This window comes from Ciconia boyciana, chromosome 1, assembly GCF_034638445.1.
Source record: "Ciconia boyciana chromosome 1, ASM3463844v1, whole genome shotgun sequence".
Taxonomy (NCBI): Eukaryota; Metazoa; Chordata; class Aves; order Ciconiiformes; family Ciconiidae; genus Ciconia; species Ciconia boyciana.
Genome location: NC_132934.1, coordinates 11,208,122 through 11,233,460, shown reverse-complemented (window position 1 = coordinate 11,233,460; position 25,339 = coordinate 11,208,122). Strand labels below are relative to the sequence as shown.

Below are 25,339 nucleotides of genomic sequence, written 5' to 3'. Positions count from 1 at the left end.
ATCTTTCCTAAAAGAGTATTTGAGATGAACCTCAATGTCTGTAATCCTAGAGGAATTATATTTTGCATGTATATAGCATCTTCCAATTGAGAAGATACAAAATTTCCTTATAGTAAACTATTTCAACTAAAAAGCTATTTATATCTATATATGACTCTTCTACTAGAAATAATGGCAGCTTGGGATTACCTAATAAATTCACACTTTTCAAATATATGAAAATAATTTTCCCCATATATTTCTTAATTGGAGAAATGTTGCTAGGTGGAAAATACCATCTGAGATCTATTGGCTGAGTAGTTTCATAGGGCAGATAGACCAATCATGATCTACGACTGAATCAAGATATTAATAATGTGCTTTTAATTGTTAGTTTCAATCCTTACATGGAACGCAATTGGTTTTTTGTTTGTAATGTCCGTAATATTCCACAGCATGTCATAAGAAATCTTTAAACAAAAGATATTGAACTTTCTGAAACGAATAGAGAAATTGGTTTGCATAACTCAATGAAGATCACAATATGTATCATAAGATTTACTGAAGTTTAAGAAGATGAAGTATTTCATCTGCTCAGGGCAGAATGTCCAATGTAAGATAGCATGCAACAATGTATATCATAAAAATAACTGTAACACAGTGTCCAAGAACAAAACTCTGAATTATTTTATATGATTAAGTAGTATGAAAATACAGAATATGACAAGAAGATATGTTCAGAGAAACAAAGATTATCATAGCAATACTGACAGTTATTTATATTGACCATTTGGTTGTGTCAGCAAAGTAAATAGTACTGTTTTCCAATATGTACTTATAATTTAACTGATACATGTTAATAGCACAAAAACTATTCCCAACAAAACATTAGCACATTTCTCAAGTGGGTAAACAGTTACAAAATGAGCATATTTTTCCCTGGTGATTCCACTTATGCACATGCCTAAATTTTGGTGTCATACCCTGTGAGCTGAATCTGAACCCTGTTGCTACCATTTTGATTCAGCTTCCTAAACCCCAGGTTTCATTGGCATTTGAGACTCCTACCTTGCTTTGCCTCCAGCTACTGGTCTTAAAGATCTTGTTCCTCTAAGTCCCCTGCCATATTTGCCAGGCCTGTGTGAATGACTTGGATGACCAAAACATTTCAAGTAGCAGTAGATTCGCATGTTTAAGCAATTGAATTTATTCTGCACAGTTTTAAAGAGAGTAATCCACAGGCTACTTTTCACAGAAGTTATCCATTAATAATATTTGAAAAAGTAAAAATAGTACTAGTATTAAAAGGTTTTAAGTATAACACTAAATCCTTATTTGCAAATGAGAATACAAATGTCAACTATGGGAGCTCTCTACAAATTAATGAAAAATGGGAATGAATATTTTCTTCCAGTTAATTGCAGAGCTCATCTGGTCCACAACACAGATAAGTGCACTACATAAAAGATATCATTTGATCTTTAAGACTTTAAGATTTTCATTCACTTTTGTTCATCTATGAAAAGAATACCACAATAATTCTATAATACTGAAGTAATTCTCAGTTAATCTTGAGTTTCTCTAAATTCTGAGCAACTTCCCTGAAAGATAATTATATTTACATGCTGAAACTGAAATGCTCTTGAACTGTTTTCCAGCTTTTAGTTAGTTTATCATGTGAGATTGATCTGTCCCATCTTAGTCAGCTAGAAATCAGACACTAAAAACTAGGCTGGCCACCCCAGCTTCTTTCAATAGGGAGAAACAACACTTGGTAAGAACCACTCATTTTATCAGACTTGGAGCTGTAACTCTTGGAGTTCTCAAGTTAGGAGAGTTGAATTGCATCATGAGCGAAAATTAGGGAATTGCAGCTCTTGAGTTATTTTGAAGATAAGCAGAAACATGCCTTTGGCTGGAAAAGTAGTTTTAGTGACTAAATGCTATATACACAAATTTTAGAATGTTTCAAAAGGTGTTTTTTTGTTTGGGTTGGTTTGTTTGGGTTTTCTTGAATGAAACAAACATTAAATTAAAACTTTTCGTATTTGTAGGTTCTGAAAGTTATGATCCAAAACCTTACATAAGGGGCAATTTATGATGAACAAAATGATGAAAAACTATTTGTTTACAATTATCATTCTGTATAAAACACATCATGACAAAGTAAAAATGGAAAATTCCTGATTTCCCATTTTCATCCCACCATTTTTCTTTTAAAAAATAGTTTGTTTTTCAAATACTTAAAAATACTATTGAACAAATTGAAGTTTGACAAGCAGCTGAATTTGGATTTTTGTATGATGAGTACTATGTACTGAAAGATTTAGTAGAATGCATATACACAGTTAAGGATTCTTGCTTTGGAAAATACAGTTTTATAGTTCTACCTTCAAATTCTAATTTGGTTTCTTCAAATCTGTGGAACATTAGACCGCTTTTACCTCAAATATAGCAACAGCAATTATTTCCCCATGTATACAGAATGCAGAAACCTGAATAATGTTGATTTTTTACGGCTGAACTTAACGTGAAGTTAACTTCAAATATATATATGAATTTCAATTTATGAATTAATTAAAACCCAAAGCTGTATTGAAATGCATTAAAATGATAAAACTATTATTTTCATAATAAAATGAAGGTAATGATAATTCAGTTTTATATTTGAGGTCAACAGAAACATACACTTGAAAGAAAATACCTTATATGTAAAGGGAAATGGAATTTTCCTAACATATCCTTCAATACAAAACACTGTCTTAATTTTCATGCAGTTGTCCATTATTACATATGAAAGAGATAATCACATTGCTCAAGAAACTTTGAAAGCCATTCTGTCAGGCTCTTTCCAACTCCAATATTACAATGTCTCCTTCTTTTGCAGCACCACATTCATACTGAAAAAATTCACTCAGGATTTCCCAATCAGATAACAGATTCACTATAGTCTAAGTGCGGCAGTCAAGCTTGATGTTCAGCTAATATTTTATTTAAACTTAATGTTTTATGTAGATAACAGAATTAATAATTGCTTTATGAAGTAAATATTCTGAAATGTTACAAAAATAGAGCCTGACAGCCTTTGGATATTTTCTGCTGATTTAATGGGTATTGAGTCAGCTCCATACTTCATATTTTTTATTCCAATACTATGAAAAGCAATGAACATTGAAAGACAGATATTATTCATTGCAATCTAACTATTTAATTACTTTAAATAAACAGGTAAGACACTGTTCTCATTTAAAATGAAGACTCATTACATTGGTGCTACGTGTAAAGGGCCCTTAGAGTAAATTAAAGTCAAGATCTTAATCTATAATACAAAGACAGCATAGGCTAATCTTTCATAGCATAACAAGTAAAAGAAATAAACATATCAGTTCTATAAACATGGGATACCACTGTAGTGTTGTTTGTATTTCTTTTTACCTTCTGCATCGGTTAATCCTACTCCCGACTGCTTTACTGGTTCTTGTCCATTCTGGCTCATCTTCCCTCTGTTAAAAGATATGGTGGTAGTTGTCATTAAGATCATAAAGAGATGAGATCTAAGAAAATGATAAACCCAAGCTAGTGAGGCTTGGTTCTGTACAAAAACCCAAACATCATAGGTATTTCTAAAAAACAAAAAAGTGTGTGTGTGTATATATATATATTTAATTTCAAGTAAATAAAGTGGACAGTAGTTTTTTCAATTGCTATTTGGACAGATCACTTAAGAATACTTTTTTTTTTCTCTTTGGGAGGCAACTGCAATTGCATCTTGCTAAGCCTGTACATTCTTATAGAATGGGTACATCAGGTACTGTCTGCTACCTGCCCCCCATCAGCCTGGGGTTCTTCAATAAGTCTGCACAGCTCCTCTCCTCACTTTATCCTGTTATGGTGAACAGTGAGATATATAATAAGGACTCACATAATTGACATTTGGACTACAATACCATTACTTCAAAGGTAAGGCATATTTGTGGTCATTATCTTCTTTTAACGATTGATTTTATTTTAGGTTTAGCATAAGAAACAATTCAGTTCTGAGACTTACATTAATCTTCAAGTAAGGTGAGTGGAACGGATCATGTTCTAGAGGTCCCTATCTTTCTCCGCTGGATGCAGAAAGAACTTGGATTACAATCTAGATGTCTATTTTTAGGCAATGAAAGCTAGGTAAAATGTAGGCTATCTTTAAACGCACTCGTTGAAAGCTCTAAGGCATGATTACAATCACTCTCAAAAACATGTCTGCTACTATGAGATGTTTGTGCTTCTATTTGTCTTTCTCCCCTAAGACTCTGAAATGCTGTGACAGAGAATATAAGGCATTATCTTCAGATGCATGTGATTCCTCTGGGGTTAAAGGGTCAGCTCTGTTCTTTGCTACCAATAAGCCAGCTTCTTGTTTCACAGAAGCAATAGAAGCTGTTCAAGTTCACAATTAACTAAAAAATTAGTATCAAATGTCAGTTTTAAAAGTAATTTTAGATTCAATTTTAACTGAAAGTTATTCTTTTCTTCTTCTGTGAGGTAATGCTTTATAAAACATATTACAAATATGATACAAGAATTATTCGTCCCTAGGGTTAGATTCTTTACACATTGTTTAGTTGCTTTTCACCTTTGCATTCAAAATTAATATAATTTTGCAGACATTGTACTGGTATAGATGGTTACACAATACAAAGGCATAGAGAATCTCGTCATTATCACAGCTGATATCATGAGTAACTTTCAGCGGTATTACAACTGGATAATGAGTCTTCTAAAAAAATAACTCCCAATAGAAAGACTTTACAAGATTTATTCAGCTGTGTATAACTGTATATAATGATTAATTTCCCTTGATAGTTATAACAATATTTAATATCGGCAAGTATTCTAATTAGTTACCTCATCAAACAATTCCCATGGTGTCACTATTTAATTCTTTTATTTTGCTTCATGACTAAATGTTCCTATGTTTAAAAGCATTTGGACTGGCGTAAAGAGTTTAAAACTTGGCCTATCCAACACTTTTTCTATTGATAGATCAGAAACTTAATCTAAACAGGGAGCTTAAAACCAATATGGTTTTATATGCCAAGACACTTAAAGTTATTTATCTCACTTAACGCTTCACATCCAAATTGTGAGCTGTGGTCTTATGGATATACTGAATTAGTGTGCAAGGCCAGAGTCCCTGAAGTCATTACCAAGCCAGTGTGAATGCCAATGTTGACTAGAATTTCAATCATACATATATTCAGATATATAATAATTTTTATCCAGAATTCAAAATGGAAACAGTTATCTATTTTAAAACATTCTCCCTAGGGATGATTCCAAAGGTCTCTGAAGGCAAACAGTAATTTTGTCATTCATTTTCATTACATTGCCATGTAAAGCCCTTAAGACTAATAAGAAAAAGAAAGTATTTTTTGTCTATGTAAATGTCCTGTGTAACTTTTAATGTCTCTGTCTAATATCAGCATATAAACAATTTACTTTAAAAATACTATAATAAAAAAAGATACTCTAGCAGAAAATAAGAGGGCTAGATATATTTTATTTAATTAAGTAAAATTCATAGGAACAAATTACTATAAGAGAAAAGCTGAAGCCATGGAGACTTCTTCCTACTTTTCAGTAGAAGTGCGGCTCATTTCAGGTTTAATAGGCTGGTGAATCTGTCAGCCAAATACCAAGTAACTGTAGATACTATCACGTTGCTAGATAATACACAGTAAGTGATACTATTGGACTCAAATTTAGCATATGTGAACTAAAAAGTTCTATTGAGAGCTCCATCTTGTGTTTCTGTGCACAAAGATTTTATGCATCTTTTTTTTTCTCATTAAGAATGATGGCAAAATAATTTTCTTTTGAGATTGTCAAATCCAATTAAAGATTGTCTTTTTGCCACTGGGAAGTACAACTTATTTTAACCTAGAACAACATGAGTGAAAAGTTCAATGAAGATTAAATGATTGGCACCCCACAACCTGAGCTCACATTGTCCTCCTAGATTCTGAAAATGAGACTGAAAAGTTCGATTTGTGTCTATTTTCCTTTTACCCACTAATAAGCTGTAGACAAATACTATTGGGCTTTATTTTAGAAAATGATGAGTACTTAGAAACATCACAGTTCTAGAGAATGAATTTTTTCTTCGTTCAAGCTTTTTTAGGAAGATTATATCAAACTCTTGTGACTAATAATTCAAGACCGCAGGGGAAAAGCAAAAACTTGTGTCCCAGAGAAAAACATAGAACAACTATTGCAGACACTGAATGAGCAATGCTCAACAACTAATATTTAGAGAACAGTCAATCTATAAAAAATTCAGGTCAGAAACATTAAGTTGATCAGGAGCAATTACTTTTTCCTGTAAAGGAATATAAATGAAATTGCTAAATGTAGGTACATGCTGCCAAAGTTGAGGGGAAAAAAATCCTGGCAAAGATTTTTCCTGTGGAGTAGTTAACCAGGTAAAATGGCTGAAAATTAAATCATTTTATAGGATCATTGCACTGATAGTAGCTTGATAATTCCTACAGGGAGTCCCTTCAAAAAATCTTTTTCCAAATAAGAACTTCTGAGAAATTCTACTTAAACTCTTAAAAACTTGGGGAAAGTTGGTTTATACCCAGAATCTGAATTTCAGTTGCACTAGTAACACCTATTTCTAGAAGGAGGTAAATTTGAAAACTTAAACTAAGCATTCTCAGGCCTATGAAAGTTATACTCTTAAAACCTAACCCAAGCCCACCTCTACACACTTGTATCAAAGGCTGAGCCTTACACCTCTCCTGTGTGACAGCAATAAATTCATGAGGTTGAGGCAGAGGTTTGGTTAGTTATTAATAATTCAGTGATCAACAAAGCAGAATAAAAATACCAGCTCTGAAAAATTCTCCCCCTTTAGCTGCTATTCTACTGTGTAACTCACGTGTGCAGAGCAAACTACTTAAGAAGATGACTGGCAAGTGAAAGGGCTATACATAGTGCACGGAGGATACAGTATATTAAAGGAAAAGCCTTACATTCTTGGGATGGGAAATAGATTATTCTCTCCTGTGGCACTGCTGCTGCCTTCGCTATCCATGCTGTATCCACTGCCAAAACTACTGGCTGACGAGCCAGTGGAGACAGAACTTTCTGCAGGTCGGTGATTAGTAGACCTTGCTGTACAGGGTGGGAACAGTGGGTTACCAAAAACCTTGTAAGACATTAGTACCATCCTTGTTAAGAAAAGTGTAATTTATCAAGATCACATGCTGCAAACACTTTCATTTTTTTACTTTACATTCCAGTATTGTGTTATCATCTTTTGCAGATGATGTTTATTTTCACATAGAATAAGGTGTTCTAAACCAAATAGTGTACCACCATATTTTTTCTCCAGTCACGTTAATAGTTCAAATCAATAGCCTGAAGGAAAAAAAGAATGGGTTAGATTGATTAACACTGCTTTTCTGATTAAAGCTACAGAAAACCAGTTATTGATCTGAAACATTTCATATGGTAATCTTGTAAAAATGAAAGTCCCAGTGGGCCTTCCTCATATTCCTCATGAAACATTCTTTGCATTTGGTGATTTTGAGAAGGAGAGGAAGCTGAAAGGAAATATAGGTATACCATCTATAATCACAGAGACTCGTTGAAGACTTCCACCCCTCTTCAGACGTAACATGGCTACTGCATTATATTTCTCAACTGCTTCTTACCCATCTGGATCTCTCTCACTACATGCCTAGAATTTTAATGCACTTATTTTGATGGGAGATGCCCTAATCTTGTTTAAGGCCATTTGGTATAGCAAATGTACACCAGCATATGTTATGTTTACTTCAGATGCCTTATTTTGTGTTTTGGATATTATTGTACTACATGAACAAATCTTCCGGTGTTCACCCTTTAGCAAGTTGAGAAATATAAACAAAAAAGGACACAGTGACATTACACATAATAATTAATACAGGAACAGTAGAGTAACTACTCTCATATTGAATAACACAATTGTCTGGGAATATTAATAGAGATTTTTGGCAATTTTTTGTTAAATGTCCTCTACTACATTTACTATTGTCATGTTTCATCTATTCCAACAGACTGAGCATATATACTGAAGATAAAAAAACCTTTTTGTAAAGTTATTTTTCTGTGAAGACTTAATGAAGTTTTATGTTATTTTGGTGAACTGTGAAACTCTAATGCAAGCAGTTAAAAAAGATTCTTCTTTAAACAAGAAATTAGTCAAATACCTAAATGGAAATTGCTTCAAATAAGAGCCAGAGCCCCAATGGTGTCTTGCCTTAAAGTGGCAACCAATATTATTTCTGTTTGACTGAATGAATAATATTTTTGCTGAAGACTGCTGCATGCTGCCTGATGTGGGACTGGGAAGCTGAGTGTGACTCCTCCAACATAATGCAAAACCAGATTAATAATTGACACTAGAAGAGGGGAATGAAACAATTAACATATCACCAATCCTTGGGCCAAACTGTGAGTTAAGACAGAACTCTTGCTCAGCAAAGTGATTCTTCACTGCTAAACTGAGCTGTCACATAATTCTTTTTTTTTTTTTTTAAACTCTATTAGACTCCTCTGTTTCACTATTGCCTACAGCCACAGAAGGAATTTGTCAGTCTAAATTATTTTCAGACAGAAATATTTTTTAGCTCTATTTCATGATTTCATACATTGATCATAGGCTATTTCCTTGGATATTAATACAAATTAATAAACGGTAAAATCATAGTGTTATTAACAGATACTTTCAGATTCTCATCTGGAGAGAAAGCCACCCATGTTTTTTCCAGCAGAGACAGCCAGAGCACAGCTGTGTGCCCTGCTCAGGCAGCTGTGAGCAGTGGTTGCTCTATCACTTTCAGTTTGTGGTACTGTGAGTGAACTCCTATGACTATGGTGACATGTCAGGAAACTGCTGTTGGCAAATGTTGGGCAAGAGCAAGATTTCAGAGAAGAGAGGTCAAGCTCTCCTTTACAGTGCATTATTGCCAGCTGCCCTGTATTCAACAGCCTGAACTGGGGCTATCTCATGCCTGTCCCAAATTAATCCATAACCTCAGTTCTCATAGTGTTTGTGTGACCTGTATGACTTCTGATGTTTGTTGTTTGGGATTCTGAGGGTTTCTTTAGGTTGGGTTGGGTTTTATTTTGCCATGGCATGACAAATTCCTCATAGGTGAGGACAATCAGGAAAGCCAGAGGACATCTGCAAAATCCATGGAAGCCAAGACAGTATTGTACCAGCACAAAAAAAGTGTCTTTAGTCCTTCCCTTAGGCATTAATTTGCTTAGTGTAGCATACATCTCCACCATAACATATGTGGCTGAAAGGGTGGTTCACATCTGGGCTCTTATTTTTATTGACTTTGCTGTAAAAGCTAGTGCCTGAGGTAGTTTCTTATATCTTTACTGGTGGATTTCTAAAACCAGTAAGAACCTAGAATTTATTTCAAGCCAGAAAAGCTTGAATTAAGCCTTTATAAATGGTTTAGAAGTTTTGCTACGTCTATTTATAATCAAAACATAGTTGTTTCTTTTGAGACAGCTGTATCCTGATGATCCATTCAGTATGCTGTATTTTTAGTTTCTCTACTGTTTTCACTAATTTACATCTTTTTCTGTATTGATGTTTTTTTCCCATAAGATCTCTTGGTGAATGGTTATAATGGATCCAAGTTTAGATTCATGACTGGATTTTGAAAATTGTAAAGTTCAATGTTATTCTTTTTTTTCCTGTCTGCTGTATGAAAGTAATGAACTACAGCATCAGTTTGCGACAAGAGATGAAATCCACAAATAGATTTACAGCTGGTTTTGTGACAAATTAAGAATCTGGATACAGATAACTCCTCCATAACTCATGGGACACCCACATTTTCTATGTATCCATACTTTTACAGATAAATCTAGACCTCTAAGCTTCTGCTGCTGGTTATATAGGAAACTTCCAAGTTCTGAAGATGTGGCGATGCCCACTGTCAGGCAATATTTTGTCTGAGAGTTAGAACAACCATGGTTAGATTTGTACTCTAAGTTGAAAGTTAGAACTTGTTCCCCGCTCTCATGTGCAAGGGACTAGTTTGTACATTCATTTGCAATCTTGCCCTTTCTCTTTGAACAAACGCAAACGTTGTCTTAGGAACTTTAACAAGAAAGGCTGAGTTCACTGTGGTACTCCTCTAGTCTTACTAGTCTATGTAAGATCTGTGAAGCCCTGTAAGTGTCAGAGCAATTGCTACCGTTCTTGGCCAGTTGGGTTCCTATCCACATAAAGGACAAGTTTAAAAAGTGAGATTAGGGCAGGTTCACTTCTGATACAGAGCTTCTGCTTACAGCTGCCTATGCTGGAAAATGGTCTCAGGTTTTGACATCATTTGCCTATGCTAGAAAATGGTTCTCAGGTTTTGACATCAAAGTTCTGGTGGGAGGTGCCTTGGTCTGTAGAGAGTTGAATAGTTTTGTACGGATTCACTCACTTTTTGAGGTCCAGAGATTGAATATTCTCTTCTGGTATCACAGAGGTGCCTGATACTACAAAGTGTAGTGTTGCTTTGCCTAAATGTACAACATGTATTTGAATAGGAGCCTGGGCAAAGGCAAGTGCCATCATTTGAATATTAAAATATCCAGAGTATGGAAGAGCTATGTCTCATTGCTTCCTTGCCCATTGGTTTTTCAAATTATTTCCTGATTCTTAGGGGGGGGGGGGGGGGGGAACCAACAAAAAAAAAAAAAACAACCCAAACTTTTTAAAACTCTTAGAAAACTTTTAGAAACTCTTATGAAAAAACTTCTCATATGCAAGGTTTTGCTGCCAATTACATATGATGCTGAAATAATTTCATTTTTAGAAGAAAGAAAAGACCTTTCAGGCCTCAGCAGATGGAAGAAACTAAGATTAACTGAAGATCATTACCCAGGATTATCATTTGGTCTCTTACTGGGAAAGAGGAGATATCCTTTCCCCCCTCCAGCCCCTTCTCCATGAACTGTTTACACAGTTTATCAGGTGCTTGGTACATTTTAAGGATTGTAACTTCAGTGATGTCTGGGCTGTCCAGCCATTGGACTGTGAAGAATAGAAATAGGAAATAAAAGTTAAAACTCTAATATGAGCTGCTTCCCCTGAAATAGTACACAGAATTTCCTATTACACAAAGCTATTGTTGTAGCTTTGATTTCATTTTCATCTGCTAATCCTATTGTAGCTGGTAGTTCCCCAATGAGATGAAATGTTCTCTACTTTGAAGGTGTGTTGGTGGGTAGACATGTCATATTTAGTAGCTAGCAATGTGGTGTTAACACTGCCTCAGTGACAGTGTTTTACTGTCTGTTGTACAGGCTGGCATGAGCAAAAGTTTCAGTTCAACCATTCTAGTGAATAACACATACATGAGTTGGAAGAGTTCTTGACTGCTTACAGGAATTCTTTCAGATTCTAAGAAAGTGGATCCTAATGTTATCCCTGGTGTAGGATCAGGGTTTTCCAATTAAGAAAAAAAAAGATAATGGTTAGCCACATACTTTTTGTACTCTGTATTTTTTACAGAAAAAAAAAAAAAGAATCTTCCTTCGACAGAATCATATTTGTCTGCATATTCCCTTATGCCTTCTTGGAAAAGAATTGCTGATTCAAGAAAATTGAGGCTAGCACTGATCTCACCTTTTAGCTCCATTTTTTAAAATTTATTTTTAAAAATTGTTTTAATTATTACACTTCGCACTATATTAGTTGAATGCATCTATGGTGAAAACATAGTTTTGCTTATGCTTTGGCTTATGGACCCAGTTAGAAAATCAGCTTTTATAACGAAGGAAAAAGTAAGTCATGCTTTATTATAAAGAAGCTATTGTATTAAAATCAATAAGAGAGGAAAGAATGGAAGCCATATGATTTAACTTAATCTTTCAGAAAAGTTTGTTTTTACAACAGAGAAGATGTTTTAAAAACCTAACATAAGGGAGATATATAATTCACAGAAGACCTATAGCCATGAACTGTCAAATCAGTCAGCAGCAAAATGGAAACAATCCAGCACTGTCAGCCACTCCAGCCATTCTTTTACAGTGAATGAGCTTTTTTTAAAAAACAAAAGACTTAAATTTGAAAAATGGGACTATGCCGTTCTGTGGTTCCTGTGGATAAAAGAATAACAGACTCAAACAAAACTTTATCCTGGGGATTAAATCGTGGATGTTCCACTTTTCAGGTATCTCTAGAAGCAGAAATACAACTGTCAGAACACATGGGGAAAGACAGTTCTGTTTGTAAACCAAACAGGAGGAGGGAAAAATGCTTTTGAGTGTACATAATTCAGGATTAAATTTTGAGACTTTTCCTCTAATTACTTGAAAAAAAGTGTTTTTTAAAACTGGCAGTCCTGTGAGAAACCCTGGGTAACAAAAGGGCTGATAGCATCGTGCTGAGTCTTCTCAAACTGATGCAAGCCCATGGGAGCAGATGAAATCACCGATCTGCTTTGGATACTTATATGCTGACCAATGGACCGGGCGTTTCACACACAGCATCTTCTGCCAGAAGCTTGTCTACTCTTCACTCCCAGGCCCCTCGCGTTTCAAGTGCTCTAACCTCGAACTGCCCCGAGGTGCCTGTTTACCTGTTTTTATGAAGACTTTGCTAGCACTGAAAGCAAGTGCTGCTCAGGCTTGCTCCGTGAGGTTCTGCAGGGTAAAACCCTGTTGTTGGGACTGCTAGTTGCACCTTTTGTGAACTGGCAACAGAATGGGGATGCATAAATAACTAGTGATCAAAGGCATATACCTCAGGTCAGTTCTGATAGTTTCTTTTCCTCACTCTTCCTCATACTGAACAGTACTTTAGACCATGGTCTCACCCATTTCAGCCACATTTGTATATTAGACATGGCTTTGACCGCACACTGAGCAGTGATATTTTGTGAAATTTCAACACAACTCTTTACAGAGCAATTTACCATTTGAAGTGAGTAATGGCAGAACAGCACTCATCTTAAACTGTGGTGATGGCATTTCTTTACCCAGCAAAGCAATTCTGATGAAATAATTTACTTCCATGTGCTCCGCAGGGTTAGGCCACCATCTAATAGACTTTTGAAATAAGAGTTATCAAATGAAGAATCTGAGCAATTTCCTGAAATTACATGTCAGCTTAAAACGGTGGGAGAGTAAATAGCAGGAATAGCCAAAGCAAAATGTGCCAGCTATTAGACTGAAACAAGACTCAAAAGACAGCCTCAGATTATTGCTATCTGCAGAATGGGGACAAACTGTTCTTGTTTTGATAATGATTCTTGGAAATGGGTTATTTGTAGCAATATGAAGGCCCATTTAACTTGGAAATTAAGAGACTAGTGAAGCTAGGCATAAAACAGCTTTGGGCAGTAAATTATTTAAAGTGTGAAGGAAACATCCTAAATTATTGTAGGAAATTAAAACATGTCATTGCCTATTAAAAGTGTGAAAACGGGTGTAGACCTAAAAGGACCCCAAATAAGCAGGTATTTAAATCCACAATCATATCCAGTCCAAAAGATTTATAGAACCTAGGAATCAATTTCCTTTCACTCCACATTGTTGCTAAGGCCAATAAATAAAATGTAGTGATAAGGAAAATTCTTGTTGATTTTAATTTCTTACAGCTAAGTGGCTAGAAATTACACAGTGCTGGCTCAGACCTGTATCATGGATTTTACAGTGCTAGCAATATCTTGGTACATACATCACATCACATTTCTGTGTAGCTTTACCCTGTTGTGCTGACACTTAAGTGAATTTTTGTCAAAGTGGTTGGACCAAGGGAGTTAAAAGCAGGTATGCTGCCTTTTGAACTAAAGTGTTTTAAACCAGAGGTCTTTGGAGGTGTAAACTGACAGGCTCATTTGGCTACAATCATGAAAATGCTGATGCACAGTCTGCCTACTCTAGATATTCTAGCTAACAGTATTAGCTCTGATAGTAGACCTCCCCCTGGCCAGTAAAATCACTTGACACACAACTACTTGGAAAGTAGTTTCTTCTTAGGATATCACAGAAAAGCTTTTTTGTCACGATGGAAAATTTATAATGTAAAAGATTAAATGTTCTCTATGAGATGGGAGAAATAAGTAGGTTCTGGGTACATGCATTAGATTTGGAGGTTTTCAGAAAATGTTGTGATTTTTACATTCCCAGACATTTGGGGTTGAAAAAACCCCTTCTATTATTGAGTAAAAAAATATAGGAAAAATCGAAATTGCTGTAGAAATATATTGTTTGTATTACCTTAAATGGTAATTTAACAGGTACGTTTGGACCTTTAACTGAAACACATGGTATTTTCTCTAGATCTTTAACATTTGCTAACTAATCCAGCTCAAGAGTATAGCAGTGCTTTTCTTCTGGCAGGTTGTTTGGGGTTTTTTTTAATGTGTGCCAAATAAAAGAGGAGGTGCATATGGAATCCATCATCATATGGTATTCAAGCAACAGCATATTGACTAGTAGCTTCTCTCTCATGAGTGTCTGTTTGAAAGGATGGAAAAATGCATAGGACTATAATGATGTTCAAGATTAAAATCACCTACTTGGCTATTTAAATATTAATATACTGTTCTCCAAAGATCCTAGGAAGAATTAAAATAATTTTCTAGAAATTCTCTTCTTTGGTCATAATTTTTTTTTTTTTTGACCATTCGATATTCTGATGTAATAAAGGAATTGTTTTTTCATTGTACAATCATTGTACCTTTTGGGCCAAAACTGGCACCTCTTCCTCTGCAAATAAGGACAAGTCCATTGAACTTTACCCATTAAGCAGGTATGTTAAAACACCCATGTAGAGACCACAGCTGTCTATGAAACTGTGTACTTTAAAAAATGGCCAGTTATGTAGATAAATGCTGACTATATGGCAAACACTATATTTTTTTGTGTGCTCTGAACTTATTTCAGTAGAAACTACACTTCCTATTCTACTGAGGCAGAGCTGGTGCACTTCACACAGATGCTGAAGGGAAATGTTGTTGTTCCTTGTCTTTCTTACTCACTTTATTGGAAGTTATTAAAACTAAAGCATATAGTTCATTCTTTTAAAACTATAAACTGGCTTTGAAAAGGCCTATTATATAAAATCAGTAAATTGCACCTACTGTTTTATATGCATATATTCAGAGAACTGGTAATTATCATCAGAGTATCTCCAAGTAATATCTGAAGAACTCTAAAATCATTTATTATATTTAAAACATAAGTGACCTACCAAATAAACTCCATATAATGGAAAGATCCTTCTGTGGGATAAATTACAGACTTAAAAGAAGGTGGACTGATTTACACTGTCTCTAAAACTGACTCATCTGGTGGATAAACTCTAATACACAGATTTATGTTGAAAGGAATGTGCTTAATTTTATGTGAATATGTAATTGGAAATGATTCAGATTTTTCATAAAAATGAAATCAAATTAACTCAAACCTAGGCACTGCTCCCTCCCTCTGGCTTGGATCCCTTGCAACTTCGGCCTTCAAAGGGTTGGCTCTGAAATTTTATTTTTCCTCTCTGAGGGGTGTGATGGGAATGTGTATTATGCAATTGGTTTCTTTGCAGATCACACTCTTATCTCTCACAGACAACAAGGAAATTATACTTCAGGGTTTATTTTTAATTAAATGCTGTAGTTGAATATTGGATTTTACAAAGGTGCTGAACAAAGACCAAGGTTTTCTGTTGTAGCTTCACCTTAATTTTAAAACAGATTGATTAAAATACATTTTTTACTGTTTAAAATTAATACAGAAACAGTTTAGTCCAATAAACTTAAACTGATGCAAGTCCTTTGCATTCACAAAATATAATTAGTATACTACAGGTGCTGGTTTTGTTTATGATTTCCTTTTTATTTCTCATCAGACATACAATTAATAACTGACAAATTACATCCAATAGAAAAGGTCCTAGGAGTCAGAAGTAGAGAAAGATTTCTCTGGGGCATTCTAAGAATGACTAAGGGTTCTTGTTTTGTTCTGTTTTTTCAAGTGCCGATTCAATTCAAGAAAACAAAAAAGAAGCTGTTGAGAGACTAAGTTAAAGAAGGAAATTCTTTCTGAGGGTTCTCTTAGGTAGAGAAGGACTGATGGTCACTCACAGAATAGAATTTTTCCCGTCACCCTTGTGCAATTCTTGCTAGATTACTACCACCTTGTGTGCTTGGGCTGAAAAAAACCCAGTTATCCTAAAAGGTGCTGTTCTCTGATAAATTCACAAAGAAATAACTGTGGTAAAACATAATAATAATACTGTTGTGGATTATCTGTAATGGCTTCTTTAGTAAAGGGCTTTGAGATTTAGTGACACAAAATTACAAACTTGCCAAGATGAGTGTTCCACTCCAAAAAAACAGTTCATAATGGGTTCTTTTCCAGTTGCCAATAAAATAGGCTGTAATGGGGGTGGGTACCACAACCATGCAGCATCCCTGTAGGAATGAACTTGCAAACTGATGATGCCCTAATATTCATTGTTCACAATAATCTTAACTTTTAGAATTTTTGAACTACAGGGGAAACCTCTCCTTCCTTCATCTCCTCTTCCTCCTGCAAAGAACTCCATAAACTGAAAGCTGTTTTGAGTATCTTTGGTGCTTTTTCTATTCAAGGTCATAGTCTCTTCTCGTTTTACTTACATTCTCCACAAAACTGCAATTAACTAATCTTGCGTTTTGTTCCTGCTGAAATGCATGAGATCCATTAACCTCAAAATGGTAATTATTGGCCCACCTCATATGAATAAATTAGGACAAACTAGTTTTGGTACAATAAGAAGAAGCCAAAACTTCTCACAGATCTGAAACCAGACTTATAAACTTTGTGTAGGTGACCATGCATTGTGTATATTTTTGTCAGAAGTAAAAAGACAAAAGTACCATGTCTCTTCATAGTAACTCTATCCTCACATATATTAATTATATTAATGCGGGTTCTTATTCCCATAACTCTCTATGATGCTTCTAATATTGCTGAGCCAAATGCATATTGATACATAACCTTTTTGCAATTCTAAAAGTAAAGAAGCTAGCATAACAGTTCAGTGGCAAGCGTACTTGAAGCCAACAGCCTAGCTATTTCCTTATCATAAAAGTGTATGTGAATCCTGATTCAACCTCAAATCACAAGCAAAAGGTTTTAGCATTGCTTGTCTATGCCAAAAGGCTTCACAGGACTACAAGTATTTATGATAAATCTCTACAGACATGACACCTCAAAAGATCATAAGAGTTATTTAGAAGAATAGAATAGAATAGAATAGAATAGAATAGAATAGAATAGAATAGAATAGAATAGAATAGAATATTTCAGTTGGGAGGGACCTACAATGATCACCTAGTCCAAGTGCCTGACCAATTCAGGGCTGACCAAAAGTTAAAGTATGTTATTAAGGGCATTGTCCAAATGCCTCTTAAACACTGAGAGGCTTGGGGCATTGACCACCTCTTTAGGAAGAGTGTTCCAGTGTTTGACCACCCTCTCAGTAAATAAATGCTTCCTAATGTCCAGCCTAAACCTCCCCTGATGCAGCTTTGAACTATTTCCAAGCATCCGATCACTGGATCCCAGGGAGAAGAGATCAGCACCTCCCTCTCCACTTCCCCTCCTCAGGAAGCTGTAGAGAGCCATGAGGTCACCCCTCAGCCTCCTTTTCTCCAAACTAGACAAGCCCAAAGTCCTTAGCCATTCCTAAAAGGACATTCCTTCCAGAATTAGATTTCTATGGTATACATCCCAGGAATAGGATGGGCCTTTCAGTCATGATGCCTGAACTAGTACCATGATACCTTGTGGCCTCTACCTGAACTGAGTGTCTGGAGTTGAGCTGTAGAGTAAGACAATATGTGTGTGGGTGGATGCAAACATGTGTGTAGATAGATATGTTTATGGAAGAGTTCCTAAGGTTCTCTTAAGAAACAACTCATTATTTCTGAATACAATGTTTAAAATTATTTGTTAAATTTGACATTGCTAATTAGATGTTTTAACATCACACTAGTTCTCTTAATGACTTGTTGCATTTAGGGTATATTGTTTGAAGTACCATTCCCTCTTTCTCTCCTACAACCTTCTCAGCCAGACTGTATTGTCCATGGTGTGCAGTGGTGTTGACAGAAAAACCTTCAATGAATCATGAGAGCTTGGGAAGGGATTACAGCACAAGAGAAGATCTGGGAGTCCAGTCTGTAAATTTATTGGCATAATCCCTCAGATTCCATGGAAATAAGCAAAATGCTCCAGGAGTCAAAAGAACATTGCCAATTTGAACCAATTGAGATTCTGGCTCTTTGTGATGAGGGGATAAATTGATGATATGTGGTATTTAGGTTTGATGTACAGGCGTCTACAGGTAGAAAATAATTTTTTAAGGGGCTGATAGGAAAGTTATCAAGAGATTGAGCTATACATGGATCAAAACTCCTTTCCTTTCCACTGGTGGTTTGAAAAATGATCTATGCTACTGACTTTTGACATAACAACTGTGCTGGGAGAGGAAAAAGAAATTGTTAATGTCCCAATTAGAATTCCAGAAACAGAAATGTGCAATTAGGTTTTTGTCACAGTACAAGGAATGTTCAATCATGCTTAAGCAGACCAACTTGGATGCATGCTTTTTATTAGGCAACAACATGAGCAAAGCTATACCATTTTTCAACAGAAGTCTAAGTCCTCCAGTGGAATGGAAGTGCATGTTTGTTGTTTTGTAATGTTTCTTAGCACAGTTTTTCAGTATGGATTTATGTGTTGATGTGGAAAAATCAAGCAGACTTCTTGATTCATGTTAACATTTACAGCACTTAATGGAGGGGTAAAATAAATATTTAAATATCGCAATGAAATAGCAGACATGGCAAGAAGGATTTTGGATGTGGTTGGTTTCTTAACCATGTCTTTCTGCTCACCTCCTTCAGGCTTGACTGGTCCATCAGACATCACTTTCCTGAGGGCTAGTTGGCTTTGGTCTTTGTTGTCATTGGCTGGTGGAGGCAGATTGTCAGACTGAGTTCTTTGAATAGGGAGGACTCCTGCTATGCTGTGTCTGTGCTGCTTCCTGGCATGATTAGACTGACCGCTTTTATGTGCTGCTGTGGCAGTGTGGGTGAAATGGAAACCCAGAGTATGTATCCTCAGATGGAACCAGCTTAAATGTTATTCATGCAAACAGAAGTGTTTTTTTCTGTATTTAAATAAGTAGTGTTTTCAAACACCAAAGAGACACCACATGCACAGCATTAAAGAGTATTAAAACTGGCTGTTTCTTTATTAATGATGGTGAAGACAAGGGAAATAATTTTCCCCTGGTTTTTGCATTATACCATGGTAAGTTTATGGCATATCAACAAATCCTGAAGACAAACACAATGATTCCACAGTCAGAGAGTTTTAATTTGCCATCAGCTAAACCCTCAACTAGCAATCAGATACTGGTCTGAAGTATACTCTGGAGAGCAATTCTTTTGAATGGAAAAGTTTTAATTTTTTCATCTATTTAAAGTTGTCAGATGAAATCTATCTTGACTCTTAATGAATTCATGGCACAAAAATTACTAGAAAAATTGAACTGACTATGACACCTGACTTAGCTCTCAACTCCCTTTGACTTTCCTAACTTGATAACGCTGTTGAAACCCAATGTTGTTAATGGCTTTGTGTGTTTAATGATTTTGCATTTAATGTGTTTAATGTTTTTGTCTATTGCTGTTCTGCTCATCACTAAAGTGACTTTATCTGAGATATGAAGAGGGTTGCCTTATATTTCCTTTAAAAAAAAAAATTAGATATTTACAGTCATGTTTCAAAAATAGAAATCTCAGACATGTAGTTAAAAAACCTTTTTCTTTAAATCTTTTTTTGTGTGTATAGTACTGTCCTTCCTGATTACTACTTATAGATATATCTTATTGTTAATGTGCTCTCAGTACTTGTTGTGTGCAACTTGAAGAACTGGCAGCTGCATCTCTGCAGGTTTTGATTATTTCATTGGTACTTATTTAGTGACATCAAAACACCACCACACAATGGAATTATCTGCGAGTCATGCACAACCATGGAACATCATGGACCATGAGTGAAGGGATTGATGGAGAAACAGCCAGTTTCACTGCAGTCTATATAAATTAAAATAAATAAATAAATAAAAGACTTCTAAATACACGAGTATATTGTAATTATATGTATTCACACACAGGCACACAAAGAAAGACATTGAACAGAGTGAGCACAGTGTGCCAAGAACAGAAAAAAATAGCCAAAAAGGGAAGGACAGCAGGGAAAAAGGCAACAGATGAACATTAAGCTGCCATGCTGAGGAATTTATTTGCGTCTTTTACTTGGTTGAAGGCGAAGCTGTTGGACAGCTGCTTCAGCAGCGGCGATGGCTGCCCCAGCATCTTCAAGGTGAGTTTGAGTGACACTGGTTTTGCTTTGGCTGCGAGACGGACCGTGAGAGCGTAGATGTCCTTCAGAGGAAGATTTGGAGCTCCCTGGACTGCTGTGGGATTTCTCAATGGTGGGCACCTGCATGTCTACCAAGAAAACAAAGAAGCACAACTGTTGCATTTATTAAAAACAAAAAACCAATTCATTTTCTTTCTCTTGACTGGCCTTTCTAGCCACATTCCAGAACAAGGAATAAAGATTAAGCTGTGCAATGCAATGCCATTCAAAGTCTTGGGATATATCATGATTAGGAAACTCTTATAAAGCACCATTTTCTACTTCCCCACTATTCCCTGGCCCAGGGAATAATTAATTTACTATTGGGTTTCTATCACCTGTGAATTATGCCTCCTGTGCTGGTTCACACTGGTGGAATGACAGGGTAGCCTAAAGACTAATCTGTTTTCCACTTTCTGTTTCTCTAGTATGTAAAGACTAACTAGCATCACTTACATCGGTACCGAATACTTAGCTCATGCAAGCAGTTTTATTCTGATGAATGCCTCGGTCAAATCCATAGCCTAACTTACAATAGCTTCTATACTAACCTCTAATTTAGATATAGATCTTGTATAGACACTGATCCCTAGCAAAACATTACACAGAGGAATAGAGAGGAGATGGAGCAGAGTCATCACTCTGAGGCTCTTATCTAGATGCTATTTGGGATGGTTTTTCCTTTGATATGACATACACTAGGTTTTAAGTGAGCAACTGGCCACTGACTGCTTAGTATAAAAATAAAGGTAGAGACAAATTTCTTGGAGCAGGAGACACTGAGATCAATTCTGCTTTTGTAAACACTAGTATAATTCTACTATATCAGCTCCACCAATTTCCAATACAATTGAGATATGCTACAGCCCATTATCATTGACTGGAAATGCATATGCATTACTATAGCATAATTGTTATTCTATAAAATATTAATGTGACATTTCTAGAAGACAAAATGCCACAGAATATTTAAGGAACATGAAAAACAGAAAGCTAAATGTGTATTGAATTTGTCCAAGGCTACCAGAAAAAATGGAAAGGGCACAGAATCTATAGTAGGTACGCAAAGCATATAGAGCTTGTAAGATGCTGTTTTAAGGACACAATTACTCAGTAATCTGTCTGGCACTGATCGAGCCAAATTAAGCCTTGGCTCCAATGAATTAATCACAGAGATAAATACATTTTTAATAAAAGTGTATACAAACTTCATAGCAGTAACTTGATTTTTCTATTAGAACTTCCACATAGCAAAGGTTTTCCCATCATCTGGGAAAACATCTCATACCAGGTGCACCAAGTCATTCCTACCCTTGGAGGGGTCCGGGAAAATTCCATGACTTCTGCTCTTGATGACAGATGGTTTGGGAGATTGCTGGCTACTCTGTCCAGAATGAGATTTCCCATGATCAATGTTTTCACTCTGTTCTTTCAGAGAGTACCACCGAGGAGTGTTGTCAAGCTGAGAGATGCTGGATAACTCAATCAATACCTATAAATAAATCAAAGTACAATACATGGTCTGTATCTGATCTATTAATGATTGTGTGCAGAAGAGTCTACAGTTGTGCTACCAGAAGTTGCAATCAATGTAAGAAGTTAAGTGTATAAGGCTGTGTGCTGACAGATTCAGGACTCTTTACCCATGCTCTGACCTCGCCTGACATAAGCCAGCTGTGATCCCAAACCCACATTTGTTAGCATATTGATGATGTCTTTTCAACAGGACCTCAGTAAGGACTATGAGCTTAGACATAGCTCCATACCAAGACGGCTAGATAGTTTAAAGGGTAGCTTGTGAGCACTAGCTTGAAGGATAGACTAAAAAGACATCTAGCCATTCTGCCTCCGTATAGACATATCCTAATGGAAGTATCGGGCAGTATTATTTTCTCCTTTTTGTCAGTGTTAGTAAAAGGGCAAATAATTTCATATTTGTTTTTCATAAGGTCTTCAATAATATGAGACTGGTGCTTGTTGATCCTTTTCAAAAATGCACATATACAGAATTTGTAACAAAAAGCAAAGAATAGGGATACTTTTGCACTTCACTAAAATAATAGAATTCAATAGGCCATTTAGGCCTCTAAGCTTCACTGGAAAAAAAAAAGGGAGATGCAATGGCAATGTGGAAATGAAATTAGCAACTTGGCTAAATAAAAACAACAACATTGTAGCTAAAGTCTTCTCTGGGCCACCTGCATTGCTAGCGGGAATTTTGTGAAATTTCTTTTTAAAAAAAAAAAGTAAAAAAAAATGAGCATTGGGATCAGTAAGGACCCTTCCTCCCTTAATGGTCTTGCAGCTGAGAGGGCCAAGAGATGTAAAGTACGAAAGAGTCATCACAGAGTCTTGAATGAAGGAAAGGACAAAAACAGCCTTGCATTTGGCTCTAAGGTGAGAGGGTTACAACTAATGTCAGGTAGGGAAGTTTTAGAAGTGCTAGACAAGTAAAGTGTGCAATTACCTCAGGGAACAATGTCTTTGTCAGTTTACTACAAGACCCCAAATAAAAGAAAGCCTCTTCAAGTTCAGGGATGGGGAAGTCTCTTCACAACTGAGTTTTTATAGAAGGTTAAAAGCCTTTTTTCTTTCCTTTTTTCTTTCAGCTTCATAGGCTGCATATTACCTGGCTTGGTCTGTCTGGTTAGGTTTATACTTAATCTGAACAGATTAACTATTTAGCATGCTCCCTGGTGTGGTTTTTGGTCATGGCTTTGGGAATGACTTGGAGGACAGCATGGCTGAGGATTGTTCCCAATAGGCAATATAGGCTAGGGGCTCTGCTTTGCAGGAGAAGCGGGCTCACATTCCATGGATGTGAACCATGATATGCCACTCGCCATCTGGGGCACGCAAGTGGTGCTGGCCCTATTCAAGCAAGTCCTTAGGGCACAATTTGGATATCCCATATTTGATGTTATGGTGCAGGATTCCTCTGGACATCCTGGTCCTGAAATACACTGGATAGCCTTTTCCATTCCTTTTTTCCATGAAGAACTGTTTTCATATTTAAGTCTGAATAATTTAATAAATAAAATAATTCTAGACATTGAAAATATTTGAAGTCAAAAGTTTAAATCTTCCTGTAAAAGCAGCTGCTGGAGCTTCCATTTTCTAAATGTCATAAATAACAATGATGTAAATATTCAGTAAAGCCCTGCATTTGGACAAACATGCTGAACTCAACAAGAATACTGATGCAGTATGCAGGAAATAAGTAATCATGTAGCTGCTTCCTATACATTTATTTTAGTCATTGTTCAAATAGTGACACTGATTGCTCAGTTTTGTAGTTACACAAGGGGAACTGGAGCTGAACTGAGTGCCTTTTCTGCGAAATTCAAATGCAGAATGAGCAGAGATACTCTGAGTTACTCTGTATATGAATGAGTAATTTTCCTGGGCTTCTGTTTCTAATTATAATCCCTTTTGTAATAACACTTCTAATTACTTTTTTTACATCATAGTTATTGCTGGTAATTCTCTATTATACATGCATATGTTTGTTTATTCGCTTTTAAAAGAGAAAGCATACTTCTTCCCATGATCACTCATTTCATTTATTATTAATTACAAAATTTTGCCTTCAGTCATACTTTGGTAATGATATTACTATGTTGTAGTGTTAAAAATGAGACCTTGATCAGCAAGACAAAATTACTCACACATACTTGTGCATGTGCTAAATTATGGCTCGATGGCACAATTTAATCCTTTAATCATTTACAAAGACTGATACCTCCTCAGACTTCCCATGTTATGTTAAAAACAAGGCAGACAGCTTATCAGTCATAACAAGAATTCCCCATTCAGTCACTGTGAAGGCTGTTACTATCTCAGGCTGAAAAAATTCTTAATTTTCAGTGAAGTAACATTGTGTTGATTCCTAAATGAACTTGCCCACAGTTCACCGAGATAAAGGGAAGGCAACTTCCATGTGTAAATGAAAGAATTCATGATCATTTGTTATGAAGTCAGCAGTCAAACTGTGATGTAACAAAGGTTTTACTCAACACATGTACCATACCTTGGAATCAAACAGTCTCCAAATACCAGCATGCAGTTAATCAGCTTTCTAACTAGGCAGGGTTAGAGAGGAGGAAATAAGATACTCACTTCACCAAGGAAGTCATTCGAGGAAAATCTGTCATAATCCCAGACAGTCACTTCCAGTGTTTTCTTTTTCAGCTGCAATTTAAGTCAAAGGATAATTAACCCTATTGCCATCAAAAACTTCAGATCAAGTCTTTATGGTGGTTTCTATTCAGTATCTCCTCCTTGTACCCTTTTTCATAGTGACAGCTAGGCAGCTTTTGTCCTCCCATCAGCCTTGATCTCAGAAAAATAATTTGGGGCTATCATTTGTTATCAAGACAAATGGGCTTGTGCTTGGCCCTATTTTAGGAAATTCTACAAGTTGTTTTTGACAGAATCCATACCCACTGCAAGAGCCAAACTGATTTTTAAAACTCCATTTTTGTATTTCTGCAGCTTTTCTCATCGTCAGATCTGAGTTGTCTGAACTCAGACATTTACCTAAAGTGCATTTGAGTGTGAATTTCAAATGTATTATTTAAAACACCCTATTTACACAATCTCACCTGTGAAGACCAGGCTTTAATACCCCTGCAATTCAGTGTAGTCAATGGGGCTCTGCAAGTGATCCAGACATGCAGGACAAGTTGTACTGTTAGGTATTAATGACAGCCATCAAAACCCATTATCTGCAGATCTTGTTAAGCATGATAGCTGTGTCAGCACTCTTCCTACGGGCTACAGTAAGAAAAAAGTAAGTCTTTTTATACGACAAGATAGCGCACGACAGAGAAGCCGTTGACCAAAGCAGTTGACCTGATTGGAAAGATTGACTTGACTGTCATTCCAG

The 25,339-nt window shown here is 35.9% G+C and overlaps 1 protein-coding gene across 1 annotated transcript in view; it reads right to left on the bottom strand.

Moving 5' to 3' along the window:
* PCLO (piccolo presynaptic cytomatrix protein) overlaps positions 1-25,339 on the bottom strand; it is a 384,762-nt gene that overhangs the window by 41,838 nt on the left and 317,585 nt on the right. Inside the window, exons 19-24 of the mRNA XM_072866726.1 lie at positions 24,571-24,642; positions 21,763-21,943; positions 20,346-20,540; positions 18,918-19,100; positions 7,002-7,143; positions 3,415-3,482 (exon numbers count right to left, since the gene is read on the bottom strand). Of these exons, the coding sequence (XP_072722827.1) occupies positions 3,415-3,482; positions 7,002-7,143; positions 18,918-19,100; positions 20,346-20,540; positions 21,763-21,943; positions 24,571-24,642 (841 nt within the window). The remainder of the gene's footprint in view (positions 1-3,414; positions 3,483-7,001; positions 7,144-18,917; positions 19,101-20,345; positions 20,541-21,762; positions 21,944-24,570; positions 24,643-25,339) is intronic.